The following is a 15,095-nucleotide window of genomic DNA, read 5'->3' as shown; positions in this document are numbered from 1 at the left end:
TCCTCTTAATCGAAAGCAATTCCGATATTTGAGTAGGCGTGTAACCCATGGCGCTGGTGTCTACTACTCTCTCGCGGCCTGCGTCCGATGTTCGGTGTATTTTCTTGCGTGTTGCTCGGGCTCCACTTGCTCTACTCGGCATGGCTAAAAACGTAGACCATATAGTTACTCCTAAGCAATTCATGTGTAGAAATTCTAGCAAACCTTCGTTTTCTTCTTCGCTATCCAATATCTCTATCTCAAGGAACTCGTTGAATTCGTTTTCACCCTCCATTGTTCAATACACAATGTAATTTCTCACTTGAATCTTCACAAGACACTTTTGCTACACTTTGTAATTCACCAGGTATGTAAAACCTTACTTACTTATGTGGCGCTACAACCGCTGAGCGGTCTTGGCCTGACGAAGCTCCATCCGAAACCGCTCACGATCGCTCGCCACGCTGATCCAATTCCGTATCCCGGCTTTATTGGCGGCTTCGTCTACGCCAGGGGTCTCCAAACTACGGCCCGCGTGCCGCATGCGGTAAGGGGACGGTAAACGAAGCGTAATCGCTAGTATAATCGTGAATTACGCTGGTCTCTCGTGTATCATCAAATTTCGGGCCAAGCGTAATCTGATTGTCATGTTCAAGGTTGTTACATACTATTGTGGCTATTATTGTGTATTAACCTTGGTCATGTTTACATCATCTGTCTATTTTAAAAATAAACAACTGCGGTTTGTTTACGTTATATTTAATCGTTTTCGCGAGGAAAATTTTAAAAAGGTGATTATTCAAAAATGTCGCAAGAAGTATCAACAGAGAACGACGATTCTTCTCGCTCTCCTACTCGGAGGAGGCGTCGTTTTTGGATGCAGAATTGGTTCCTCCAGCGGAACGAAACGGCGAATCATCTGCTCACCGACATAACATCCCAGGGAATTCAGTTGGTCCAACAATTACCAAAATGGACCCAAATATGCGCAAGGCTATCACTCCTCAGGAAAGGTTGATGATAACGTTGCGATATCTGGCAACCGGCGAAACATTCACTAGCCTCCAATATTTATTCCGGGTAAGTGATTTGTACTTGGATGTTTGACAATTATTTATTATTTGTTTTTAGGTTTCGCGGCACTCGATAGGTAACATTGTAAAGGAGGTGTGCACTTGCATAAATAACGAGCTTCGCGATTATGTAAAGGTAAGAAAGAATGAAAACAAAATCGTATGTTTAGGTTAAAAGTTAACAAAATTAACTGTGTCGGTAGCGTTGGCTTTAAAATGTTATTGATGATGATGATGATGATGATGAGTCCCACCTCTTACCCCAACACAGGTTTGAGAATGGCGGAGTTATCATAAGATATTTGTAAGCAATATCCAAGGCAAATCACGAAGTGGTGGGATCAAAGTGACCCTTCACGAAAAAGACCAGTCAGCTCTCTTTTCCTTGCGTACAGCGGTTAGCACAACTTCCATAAGACAGGAGTCGTGGAACCGCTCTCCGGAGTGCACGGCCAAAAAATGCTCTCTCCTATTCGTGTAGCCGGTATCTCCCTTATCCAACATATGGAGGGGAGTTACCACTTTCCAGGATTGGCAAATTAAGCAAACCTTATCCGTGAAATAGTTGGTCACGTCGAAAATATCATCAATGGATGAATTCGAGGCGCCTGCCACGTGATTGCACAAGAGCGACTGATGCAGTTCCTACAGAAAGATCAACTTCAAATTTCCACTTTTACGCGCGCGTGTCTCAAAGATATGTTGTTCCATTTTTTTTTATTTACATTTAAATTTGCAAAACAAAAATCTCATCATCATCATCTGTGAGATCGTGATGACAAGTGCGATGCTTACAAACATTAAATTTTCACAATAGACAACTACGAGACATTGCACATTCTACTGGGTGCTACTTAACAACCTGCTTAACGTACACGGCACACAAGCGCTTGAACTCGCGAACGTTTGCAGCCTCGGCAATCTCTCTAGGCATGCTGTTATACCATTGTATACCTTTACAAAACAAAGAATTTCTGGCAAATACTGTTGAAAAGTTCGAAGTTCTAGGATCATGAGCCCTTCGAGTGTTGTACCGGTGAACGTCAGAACCCCTAACTACTCTTTCTCCATGGTACCCCGGTAACAAGCCCCTCAGGAGTTTGAATATTAGTATCATAGTCTGATACACTATCCGCTGCTCTACCGACATCCATTGCAGGACATCCAGCATAACAGCAGACGGCGTGTACCGACTACAACACAACACTAATCTCATTACCCTATTTTGCACTTTTTGCAACCTTTTGAGCTGTGTCCGATTGCCGAGGAACAATATTGATGGACAAAAATCAAAATGTGGTGAGATAATGGATTTGTAGAGGTGAACTTTCCCAAAAAAATTTAGGTTGTTCCCCAGTCTACTTATCACCCCACACTTCTTTGCCACCTTAGCGATGACCCCATCAATATGTGCACTGAATGTAAGTCCGTCAAGAATGACTCCCAAATATTTCACCTGGGAGACTCGGTCAATTGGTTCCGTGTTGATGGCAATGGAAAGCTGGCCGATCCTCTCCCTCCTCGACATCACCATGTAGTGTGTTTTACTAATGTTTAATGCGAGTTTCTTGTATTTCAACCAGCCATCCAGAGCCACCAAGTCTGCATTTAAAAGGGACTCTGCCTGTTTCACGTCCTTTCGCGATATACATATTACTGTGTCATCAGCAAAAAGATTTATCTCGCAGGAACGTAAGACCTGCTTCATGTCATTTATATACATGATAAACAAAATTGGTCCAAGAACACTTCCTTGTGGAACCCCAAGGGTGTTTTCAATGGGATCTGAAACAGATTTTTTGAAAATTGTCCTCTGGGTTCTACCTGTCAGATAATCGCTGAACCAACTGAGTTCCTTCCCCTCAATACCGAATCGTCGAAGTGTTGTGAGCAACAAGGGTCTCGATATTGTTTCAAATGCCCGCTTTAGATCCAAGAAAACTGCAAGCACCGGCTTTCCACTGTCCATCAACCCCTTCCACTTCGCTAGCACCAGGTTCAGTGCAGTTTCACAGGAATGTCCTTCCCGATATCCCGACTGCTCCCGGGCCAGCAGGCCGGTCTGGTCCAGGTATTGCACCAATTGGTCTTTGATAACAACCTCCAGGACCTTTTCGACAGTGTGAAGCATGTTGATGGGGCGGAACTCTTCCGCTTTGATAGCTCCAGTCAGCTTTGGAATAGGTACAACCAATGACTCCTTCCATGTCTCCGGAAAAACACCCCTCTCCATCGATTGGTTAATCAAATCCAGGAGCGTCTCCCCCGCTACATGAAAGCAATCCTGCAAAGTTTTTGCATTTACATTCCCTATTCCTGCCGTTTTGGTCAGGTCAAAACATATCTGCCTAAGCTTGCTCATGTCTATTGGTTGAAAAGAAAATCTATGCCTGGGAGCATCAACTTGTCTCAGCTCGACTGGTTCGTCTACCGTCGGAATGTTGTTGTTAACAAGTGTGACGCTATTCACAAAAAAAAAGTTGAACCCTGCTGCGAAATTATCGAATTTCACACATGAAGCTGTATTCTCGTCGGGTTTCAACATGCTTTTAAGAAGTTTCCAAAGTTCCCTACTATCACCCTGATGCTTGCTAATTTCCCTATTGAAGTATTCCTCACGAGTAGTTTTTAAAGACCTACTGTACTCGTTTCGTAGCTTAGTGTACTCACACCAATGTGAAGCCAGATTAGTCCGAACAAATTTTTTGTACACTTTGTCTCTTTTCCGCTTTAGACTTTCCAGAGCCAACGTATACCATCTGCCAGAGTATCTAGTCTCCACGGTCCTTTCATAAACTAAACTATTCATAGCACTCTCTAGTGTATCCTTCAATAGATCTGCAGCTTCATGGAAATTTGTAGTTTCCCTCTGTAGACCCAAAGTGACTGCCTGACAAAGACCCTCTTTAGAGTACCTATTCCAGCATTTAACTTGTTTTTGAACTGTCCTGAAACGTTCATCATTCAAGTTTAAAAGCAAAGTTTCATGATCAGATATTTTTGCACAAGCATCTGTTACCACGCTAATTGAGTCTGTGTTGCAGTACACATGGTCAATCAATGGCCTGCTATTCTTCGTAATACGGGTAGCTGCACTAACCTTCTGCTTCAGGCACACCGAGTCCATAAGTTTCTTCAATTTTTCGGACCTCACATCATTGAACCAATCAATGTTGAAGTCCCCAACCAAGACATTACGCTTGCCAAAATCTAGAAATCTGTCTAACCAGTCCTCCAGAATTTCGACAAATCGTGAGTCACTTGAACTAGGTGAGTGATACAGAACGCCATAGTTTGCAGCCGCCATACCTCGAGTCACAGTAAACCCCAAAAACCAGTTGCCTTCCAGCGACTCGTTTAGAATCACCTTCAAGGCAACCGAGTTCCCAGCGTAAACCGCAACCCCTCCTGTGTGTCGTGAGTGGGACAAACAGGACACGGCCCTGTACCCCGGTATACTAAACTGATCAAATGCTTCGCACTCCGTTATATGCGTCTCAGATAGAAGGACCAACGCGGGTTGCATCCTTTCTACCGAGTCGCGTAACAGAACATAGCTTGATGATAGGCCAGCGACATTGCAATACATGATTTCATATCGCTGTCCTATCCCCAGCAATCTCTGCTATTGGGAATGCTTAGCAATCTTTGATACCTGTTTTTTGTATATGGGGCACTTGCTACTAAAAGCAGCATGTTCCGTGCTCCCCCTTGAACCCGCCAACACGCAGTTCACACATTGTAAGGCCGCCGACTCACATTCCGACGTCCTGTGTGCACCACTGCACCTAGAGCAGGCTTCCTCCTTATTGCACTCGGTGCTCTTGTGCCAAAACTGCCCGCACCGAAAACATCGCAATACATGAACAGAAGTGCTTATCGCACAACTGTCAAAACCTATTTTGACCTTTTTGAGGTCATCTAGACATTGTGCCGATTCCTTGTCTACATCGATCACGACATTGTACTTCTGGTACTTGAAGAACCTACTTTCGTACATTCCAACAAGCTCCAGTGTCGCGAACGGGATCCCTGCATTCTGTTCCTTCAGAAGTGCAATCACATCCTCACCAGAATACTTCTCCGTCATTCCCATTATCCTTACTCTGGACAACGGTAAACGAACGGAATAAGCATCCCCGAGTTTAGACTGCACCTCCTTGCTAACTTCATCTAACGCGGATGCAGGACACTGTACAAAAACCTGACCTTTTCTACCATTACGGAAGTCCGAAACCTGCTGCTTCCTCGGATCCAAACGGGCGCGTAGATCAACTCTTGTCTTGTCGCAAGATTGATCCACCTTCGGTACAATTACTAAAGACTTGGAGAGTTTTTGCTCTGCCACTTTAGCCACGTCTTTTTTACCTATTTTGGGCCCAGAGCCAGCCTCCTTCACAACACTCTTGGTTGCTGTGGGCTTGGTATTAGCTCTTCCCATGTCAAAATTACTAATAATAGTTTGAACCTTATTTTTCAAACTATTATCTGCCCCACTTTTTTTGGCCACTACTGTAGCAAAGCTCTCACTCCCCTTCTCCTTAGCACTCACCGGCGAAGGCTTCTCAATGATAACCTTCGGTACAGGAGGGGCTCTCAATGTAGTGGTGGTGGCATCGCGCAAAGTTGATGTAACTTGGCGCTTTACCGCCTCACACACTTCTTTTTTCATTCCTTCCAGTCCCTTCTTAACAGCACTCTCAATCAGTGCACACAATTTAAAATCTGCTGCTTGTAGGGCTTGCGATTGCTCTCCGCTTGACGGTCGGCTTTCTCCCACCACTACATCCTGCATGCCCGGTTTCTTATTGCAAGCGATACAAGTATCGCACATAAACACAACATTTTTCGACTTTTTAACCGCCTTTGCAACCGATTTAGTCAGATCGGCGCACAGGTGGTGAAAATGACCGCCGCAATCATTGCAGACGATCGGGTCATCGCTAGTTGAAACGACCACGGAGCATTTTTTACACTCCATGGCCGTAAAACAAAATCCGAGCAAAAACGCACGCAAATAAACACCGTATACGTACCGCCCGCTCCACACGCTGCCGTCTCACCCACACGAAACACAAATTACTCGTTTGGCCGGTTAGACAAGCACACCGTTACGATAACCGGCGATATGGATACCGCTCCAGCTAACGCCACTGATAAGCAACGCCGCCAAGAACAAAACCAACCGCTATCACCGAACGATGCACCATGAACAAAAACAAACTCTACCAAACACTAAACAGACACTTCGGACACATTTGCACAGCGAAAACAAATGTTAAATCTGCCCTCGACTGAGCAAAAATATCCGAAAACGTAGAGCACTTCTAAAACACGCACTGCACTGTCAACAGTCACTCACACTTATTTGTGTAGAGTCCTCGCGAAAATTATGTGTGTTAGGAGACTCATCTCCACATACGACTTGACCTAACGATGCGCCTGCATAAAAAAATATTCTGGCAATATGGCATGCCGTTATTAAGTTATTCGCAAAGTGATAGGTGTGTCAGTTTTCATGAGTCATGTGATATAGAAAAGTAAAATAAAATAATCAATTTTTTTTTTTATTCATTAAAGATTTCATTCATCATGGGTTTTCGCAACTTCCAAAATGGCCCGTTGGATGTCCATAATGCGACGGCGTTTTTTTCCGGAAATGTACGAAGCACAAAAAAATAAAATAATCAATTTTTTTTTTTATTCATTAAAGATTTCATTCATCATGGGTTTTCGCAACTTCCAAAATGGCCCGTTGGATGTCCATAATGCGACGGCGTTTTTTTCCGGAAATGTACGAAGCATTCCTCCGGATTTGCACTGTCCGGTGTCGCGCTTTATGGCGATTCACCGGGCATTTGCAGCCGATGGGGGAGGGCTTCACTCGCACTGTTGCGGCCTGCAACAATTCTTCGGTCCGATTCTTTCTTTCGTTCTATTTATTTCTATCTAACGCGTTTTTTAAACACTGGCCCTCTTTTATTTTTCTTATCTCGAGCGACTCGAATGTTAAAAAATTACACGTGTTTTTTCCTTTCTCTGTTCTGAACCGAAAATACCCCATTGTCCCGGCTGGAGCCCCTTTTATCATCTTATCAGCCGCGTCCGTCAGCTGGTCGTCTCTTTCTTCCGAACAATAGACCCTACGGATCTGGACCAGCTAGCGGACGCGGCCCTTCACCACAACTACTGCCCTCTGTTGACGGCTCCAACCGGTTCAATTCGAACTGGCCCTATCGGACCGTTGTTTTCACAACACTCACCGTTTCCCTCGCGAACAGGGACAGGAGTTGATGTTATGGGAAGGACCATGTTCCTGATGGGAGAAGAAGGTGTGGAGGAAACGGAAGTGTTGGATGGGGGAGTAAAGGAAATTTCCACGAGGGAACGGGGAGTGAAGCCCTCATCGCCGTCGCCAAGCTGAAAATAAATAAAAGTCGAATATGTATTTATATCTATATTATGCTTCTCCTCCTTGTCAACTTATATAATTATACATACTACATATAGTTAAAGCTAATTTTACATTCTCTTTTATTCTTTTAGTTACCCTCCACCCAAGAAGAATGGCTGGCAATTTCAAAGAAATTTGAAGAACGTTGGAATTTTCCCCATGCAATAGGTGCTATTGATGAAAAACATGTTCGTATTGTTGCTCCCCGAGATAGCGGCTCAGAATACTTTAACTACAAGCGGTTTATTATTATTATTCTTTATTCATTATTTCGGTTTTTCAGCATCGTACTCCTGATAGTAGTCGATGCTGACTATAATTTTATAAACGCAGACGCTGGGGGCAAGGGTAGGATATCCGACGGAGGAAACACACGGCTGTACCAGAGGTTGGAAAACAAACAGCTTAACATGCCACCTCCAGAACCGTTGCGGGTACCCTACCGAACCGCAGTTCCGTATTTTCCCTTCGGTGACAAAGTATTTGCCTTTACCGATTACTGCATGCGTCCGTATGGTGGCGTGCATAGTCCTAACTCCATTGAACGAGCGTTCAATAAACGACACTTAAGAGCTCGTATGCCAGTGGAGAACTCCCTTGGCATATTAGCTAGTCGCTTCCGGGTGTTAAAAGGACCCATACATCTAGAGCCCGATGTAGCGAAAAATGTTATAGCGAAATTTTTTTTACATAATTTTTTGCGTTCCTTGTGCTGGCAGCATTACTTACCATCATAACATGGGCTTGCGGGTAGGAACGAAAGTCCAGCTCGTGTTCCCGGTCGTACCGTGGTGAACGGCTAAGCGAACGACGATCATGGTACTACTTCACTAGTACAAGTAGGTTTTAATGATGAACCCATGACTTTTGTTACCTGTTTCGAGCGTGAATGTTTGGACTTGCAACGTACGGAGTGCGAAGTATTACAAATTAAGTTATTAACTCGGTACTTGGAAGTTGGCTAGCATATCCATATCGATAAAGGTTACTGAGGTTAATAAATTCAATACGTGTCAATCAAGAAACAATGGAAATCATTCCAGCCAGCATGAACTTCAAACTAAACTAAATAAAACGTTAAGTTGATGAGACAAATAGTATATTTATTCTATTTTTATTAACGCTGATATTACAATTGTGCTAACATTCCTGATCGTGCTTCAGACATCGTAGGTTCACCTCTTTATGTCTTGCTTATGAAGTAGACCATTCAAATATTGTATTCAATTAGCCAGTTTTCTTATTTTATTGGCTTTTTTTCTACCTCCCTGATCTATTATTCTTCTTTTGGCATGTATATTTTTCTCGTTTCCTATTGTCATATTTATATACCGAATGCGTATGTGCAAACGATTCCTAACAAAAGATGTTATGATTTCTAGCGGAATTTCAGGCATTTTCTTTTCAATCCTTTTGACGCATTTCATAACAATTTTCTTGTCCTTCCTAAATTTACCATGCGGTTGTAATTTTTGGAAAATTTTTTATTTATAACTTTGTTTCAAAAACCTTTGTTTTATAACAACATTTTATAGCTTTGTTTCAAAAACCATTGGCTTAGAAAAGAAGGGGGTTGAGAATAGCTATGGTCGCTGGTTAAATTCAATGTGTGTGTTCCCAAATCAAGATTTTGAAATTTAAGTTTATATTTTTTTGCAATAAAGCCAAGTATGTACTCCAAACCATCGCTATCTTGTTCCGGCAATTCTGCAATAGTACTACTCGCTGAACTCATAACGTCACTGCTTTCTGATTCGGCTATATCGTTCGTAGGCTCGGTTTCATTTTCTGGTGGAGTAAAAGCTATATCCGGTGAGGCGAAAAGAGAAGCAGAAATGAAACCTTCGTTATGATGCTCTTCGTTTTCCTTATTTTGAGACGTTTGGTTTTGTAAAATCGAAGGCGATTTTCCTAAAATCATTGTCCTTATTCTATGTATGCAGCTCAGAGGAGAGAGGTGATCATATACACCACCAATTTGCCTTAACTGTGAAAAGAAGTTCTCCAGTATATCCTGGTGTAACTGTGAAAAGACATTGGAATTTTTCTTTTTTAATTGAATTTAAATAGAATTTTAGTGAAATATAGGTAACTTACCTTGTGGGTCGACAAATACTTTACATTATGTTTAGCGTGCATATCGTTGAAAAGCATTTTAACGCAGTAATCTGCATCAAAACCGAAGTCTGGAAAATTTGCCGATTTCCCTTATCTAAAACCCTCATATTTAACATCAAATCATACATTTCTTCTAACGCCTGAATTCGGTTTTCGTTGCCCGAATATGCTTTTTTGTAATGCAATTTAGCTAACGGACTGCAGGAGTTTGATATGCTGAACCACAGGTCTATATTTGCAATTACATCTGCTAAATTAGACGCCTCATTTTTGTCAGAATAATATTGGCGCAATGTAACAGAAGTTGTCCGTGATAACAATTGGGCTGCTCTACGAACATTTTGTTTTTCATGAGAAGTCATGACTATATGCGTTTGGCTTAATTTAAACAAAGGTGTCAGTTCAGCAATATTTCTATTCGCAATTAAATCAAACAATAAATCCGATTTAATGGTATTTCCTTTATAAAAAAAAACCATGATCAACCAGCCAATTTCTTATCAGTTTCAACAAATGTGGAGCATCAGGTATTACATAGACTCTTCCGTTTGTTATAGGATGTTGAAAAAAAGGTTTAAAATTTTGTGCTCCTAGCTCTCTCCAGCATCCAATATTAGTTGGAGAATTGTCACTTACTATTGCTGCCACATTAAGTCCTTTTCCATGTAGTTTTGTTATAAGTGTTAATATAATGTCCTTTGTCATTTTTTGGTCGAAGCCGATGAATATTGGTTGCTTCCATTTTTTGAAAAGCCCACGTGCCATCACTATTTGAATATAATTATATGGACCAACAATTTCATCCGCTGCTCTATCATATTCCACAACCTTATTAACTTTCATTTCATCAAAACAAATAACGCATTCTCTATCTTTTTGATGGAATGTTTGAGTAAAACTCCCTATCAAATTTATGACATCCTCTAAAATACCTTCCTTGAGGATTATAGTTCTTGCATACCGTTTTAGCGTGGATATAGAAGGTAGAGGATATTTGAGATCAGTCGCCAAATATCTATAGGCTCTTTTTCCGAAGTAGCGTAATGTGAGGGCCGAACTGATTTCATGTATAATCCATTTTACTCTTTTCTTTAATTTCAAAATAATGTCTACCTGATTTGAAGATAATGTGGGTTTAATCATCTCCTTCAAAAGAGGCACCAACTGTATCGAATTTAAAATATTGTGGTTTGTCTTTGCTAGCTGATCTTTTATATTTTGCACTTCCTTTTTAAGCTGCTCATTTGCATCGTGATAGTAATTCAATTGTTTGCGCAAATTTGTGTTGGTTTCTACTAATTTTTCCTTCTCAGCAATAACTTTTGATAGTTCCAAACTTAATCTGTTAACTTCTACCTTAGCATTTTTCAATTGTATTTGAACGTCGGCTGATTCAGACGGTGGAGTTTCAGTGTTGCTATTATTGGTAGCATTATAAAGTTCGCCCGCTCGCAGATCTGCATTCTGTTGTTCATTGATAATGTAAATGTCTTTCGCAATTAAGCGATTTGCCGTAATGGAAGGAATTGCTAAAACAAAACAATAAGACAGATTTCATATTATATTGTGATATTATAAACACAACCTCAGACGTATTTTCGGTCACAAAGCGAACAAATTTGTGATATCATTGCCTCGCAACAAGTTTGTTTGTTGATAATTGTTAAGACAACAAACGTGAATCCCGAGCAACTCGGTCATTTCTATTGACTCCATAAACAAATGACTACACAACAAAAAACGAACGAAAAACTGACCGACAGAAGCGACAAGTTAATTTGTGACCAAAGATATGTTTGAAGATGTGTTTCTAATTGTAATTATGTATGTGCTTATTTTAGTGTTATGTAAAATACCTGTAGGTTTCAATCTTCGAAAATTATTGTTAAGTTTTATCAAAGGCGACTTTTCTAGATTATAATCATCACTTTTAAAATGCACCGAGCACGCTGCACTAGTTTTTGATGGAATAAAATTTTCTCTTTGACTACAAAAATGAATCCATTTACGTCGCCTTTCATCATCTACAGGAAATAGATGAAACACCACATCGACCCCGCGTTTTTTCACATTCCATGAGTTATTTTTGCAAAAAACAGCTGAACATGATAAATACGGCATTTTTACGCTTTCGGAAAGAACTTTGGAAACAACAGCAACTGGCAAATTATAAACATAAACAAAACCCGGAACGATTGTCAAATTTTTCCTTTATTTTTCTAAAAAAATCAAGGCGATTTGTTCGGGATCAACCCACCTGGATAGTAATCACTTTGGTATAAAACATACAAGAAAGAAGAATATTTATTGTAGACATATAAAAACGCAGGAGTCAGTGTGACAAAAATCAAAATCGTATGATTTTTAGTACAGTACACGATAGGAAGCTCCTAATTTTGTTACATTCCACCTCGGCCCATAAAAAATGAAAGATTTTTGGTTCGCGTTGATTAGTTGTGAGAGAAACCGATAAGAAATGTCTTGCTGACATTTTGAAATTTTGAAAAACAAATGTTTATTCGTTTAGTACAGAGCTCTACAACCGCAAATAATGTGTTTTTTGTCTTGAAAAATTATGTCTAGATATGCATTGGGTTCCAGCTGTCAGTTGTTAGTTTGGGTTCCGGTTGAGAAAAAAGCTTTCTATTCTTTTTACTTCGGTGTATATTTCCCGATGTCTCGGTTCGTTGCCACAAAATCGTTTGTGAAGAGCTGCTCAATGTGAACATTCTAACAGTTTGGTGTTTCATCGCTCCCTATGAAATTTGTTTTTTACATCGTCATTAAAAGCATAGTTAAATTTTCCTTGTCGAAAATGGGGCGGACAATGGCATGTCATTGCGGAAAAGTCAACATCACACCGTCAGTCAGGTAGTGCAGCGTGATTAAAATTTAATTATTAGACTTGTAAGTAGTTACAACGAATGATTTCAGAAAAAGTTTATTCTCTATAGATTAGTCAACCATTCATGCAATGTATATTTTTCCTTTTGATTCTAGTGCAGCATCAATTTGATTGCATGTGGGAAGTGCTTACCCTCTGAACAATATTCTCCGAACTTTGGTTACGTCATGCAAGGAACGAGAAAAAACGAAAACAGTTGTGTACAGTGTGGTAAGCAACAATGCAGTTTTAACGTCGTTAATCTTGAATTAGAGAGTCTAATGACCAAAATGGTGAAAGTCTCAAAAAGTTTCAGCTAAATGAATGTTTCTCAAGGTAATCTCACGATCACAGATTATGAAAATCAGATTGTTCGATTGTGTAAAAATTATTGAATAGTGTCAAATGTGAAATCAACAATCTTTTCACACATATATTGAATGAGCAAAAACAATTTGAGATGTCCGGTTAGAATGCGTTTTAACATGTTTTTGAGAATGATCGGTCTTGCGTTTCTTTAACACGTTAAGCACTACGTCGGTCCCGTGGGGCCAACAGCGTTCTTTCCCGTATGCCGGCGTCGGCCCGCTCGGACCGACAGTGCCGGTTTGGTAGGGGCACAAGCGCTTCGGGACCGACAACGTAGTAAGTTTTTCTAAAGCATACCGACGGTCCGCATTATTAGAATCATTTGTTTGAGAGTCGTCGGGAAACGAACAAAATTTCATCATAAGACTTTGCAAATTCTAGAATAAAACACAAACACAGTTGAAATAATAATTGAACATGAATTTGTTCAACGATATCGGTAGATATCGTTGTGGAGACATTAATGTTCCTATTAGTTAAGATATCGCTTTGTAGACAGAATTGTTTGAATTCAAAAGAAAACATATGCCACACATGCTGAAGTCTGACCGTATGTTCATTTCTCTGCTTTGTCTCGTTCTGTTTCGTCGAGACATGATTGAACATGAAAGCACTGTCTCGCTCGCCGTCGATGGTTTGCTACGAATTGCCGGCAGAACGGTTTACAATTGCAAATTACGGGTAGCGCTTAACGTGTTAATTAGAATATACAATCATTCGTTACAGCGTATTTGCGTGTAGCTTTAAAAATACAAATGAGATTGACTAATTGTTAGAAGTTTTTGTTTTGATCCTTTGAATATAGTGAAAACTAATGTTGATATAAATGCGTGAATCTATTTCAGAATTGTTTCCGATACGGTTGTTCCTCTGATTGCCAGTGATGAAATCGATTGTGTTAAGTATGGTGAGTATTATGAATTTTAAGATTTTCTTAGAATTTAAATTTATAATTGAAAAAAGTCCTTTTCTTACGAAAATCGTTTCAACCCTTCGATTATCATCTTACTGTAATATTTCACGAATAGATTAAATTTGACTCTTTGGGTGTTTGTTTTATTTCTACTTTTATTTGTAAACCTTGTGAGAATGAAAACTGTATGAACAAACGTATTCACACCACATTACTATTAGCCATTGATTTTACAAGAAGACTATCGAAACTCTCATAGTTCAACTTAATTGAAATTGTATTGTAAAAAAACATTATGTTTGGTTGATCTATTAAAAATAGTAAAAAAAAAAGATTTTTATGTCTCCATATGGTTTCATAAGTCTTCTGAGTTGGTCACGATTTGCATGAATGGTTTCGTCTATCCAAAGTAAAGCATTTTTACCATTTTGATTTTCTTTTTCAATGTTTTAAGTCGGGGGTCTCCAAACTACGGCCCGCGAGATCCTCTCTTCCTTGGGTAAATGTGGCCCAACGCTACGGTTATTCCACCCAATGCGGCTCGCGTTAAAAAAAGTTTGGCGACCCCTGTTTTAAGTGAAAAGAAATTTTATTCGATTGTTGATGGGTGAATCGGTGAAGCTCTATTAAGTTTTCCTCACGCCTCCCCTGCGTCATGGGCCCCTCCATTCAATAATTCTCATTAGTTTATATTTTCAATGCATGTTGGCCAATGTGTCGTTTGTCTGAACTTATAGGCGATAGTAGTATTCCTCTTATTTTCTTTATTTTTAATACAGTAAATTATCTGATGTAAACGTCGTTTTATTTTTCAGATTCAAATTACGGTGTTTGAAATTGGATGCAGATTTAATCAATCGTTAGTGCATAATCTTTTTTTGCTATGCAATTAAGTTCAGTGAATTACTTCCAGTCAGAGATCAGATAAGTATTTTATTGAAATTTTTTGTGCTTGTAACTATTCCTGTTGGGGGTGCCCATGGCGCAGCGGTAGCGCGAGGAAACACCACGCCACAGGTGTGGGATCGAATCTCGAGTCTGGCACCCTCCGGTATTACGAACGGCTGACCACCGATCTATAATATACCGTCTTTCGGTCACACAAACTCTCTTCGGAGAGAGGCCTTGTCCCACTAGGGGATGTCGTGCCACATAAAAAAAAAAAAAAAACTATTCCTGTTGATGAGATGATGGCAAGAGAAATGACGCTATTGCTGAAAAAAATGAATAGTGGAACTTTGTCATCCTTTTATTTATGTTAAACTGTATTACATTTATTATTAATAGAGAAGTCTACATCATTAC

The 15,095-nt window shown here is 40.2% G+C and overlaps 1 protein-coding gene across 1 annotated transcript in view; it reads left to right on the top strand.

The window, feature by feature from the left end:
- Positions 1-951: 951 nt before the first annotated feature.
- LOC131293778 (uncharacterized) overlaps positions 952-15,095 on the top strand; it is a 52,054-nt gene continuing 37,910 nt past the window's right edge. The window contains exons 1-4 of the mRNA XM_058321835.1: positions 952-1,059; positions 1,111-1,188; positions 7,599-7,747; positions 7,790-7,854. Of these exons, the coding sequence (XP_058177818.1) occupies positions 952-1,059; positions 1,111-1,188; positions 7,599-7,747; positions 7,790-7,854 (400 nt within the window). The remainder of the gene's footprint in view (positions 1,060-1,110; positions 1,189-7,598; positions 7,748-7,789; positions 7,855-15,095) is intronic.

The sequence above is a fragment of the Anopheles ziemanni genome, chromosome 2 (genome assembly GCF_943734765.1).
Source record: "Anopheles ziemanni chromosome 2, idAnoZiCoDA_A2_x.2, whole genome shotgun sequence".
NCBI classification, from domain to species: Eukaryota; Metazoa; Arthropoda; class Insecta; order Diptera; family Culicidae; genus Anopheles; species Anopheles ziemanni.
This window is presented reverse-complemented; position numbering and strand designations above follow the sequence as displayed.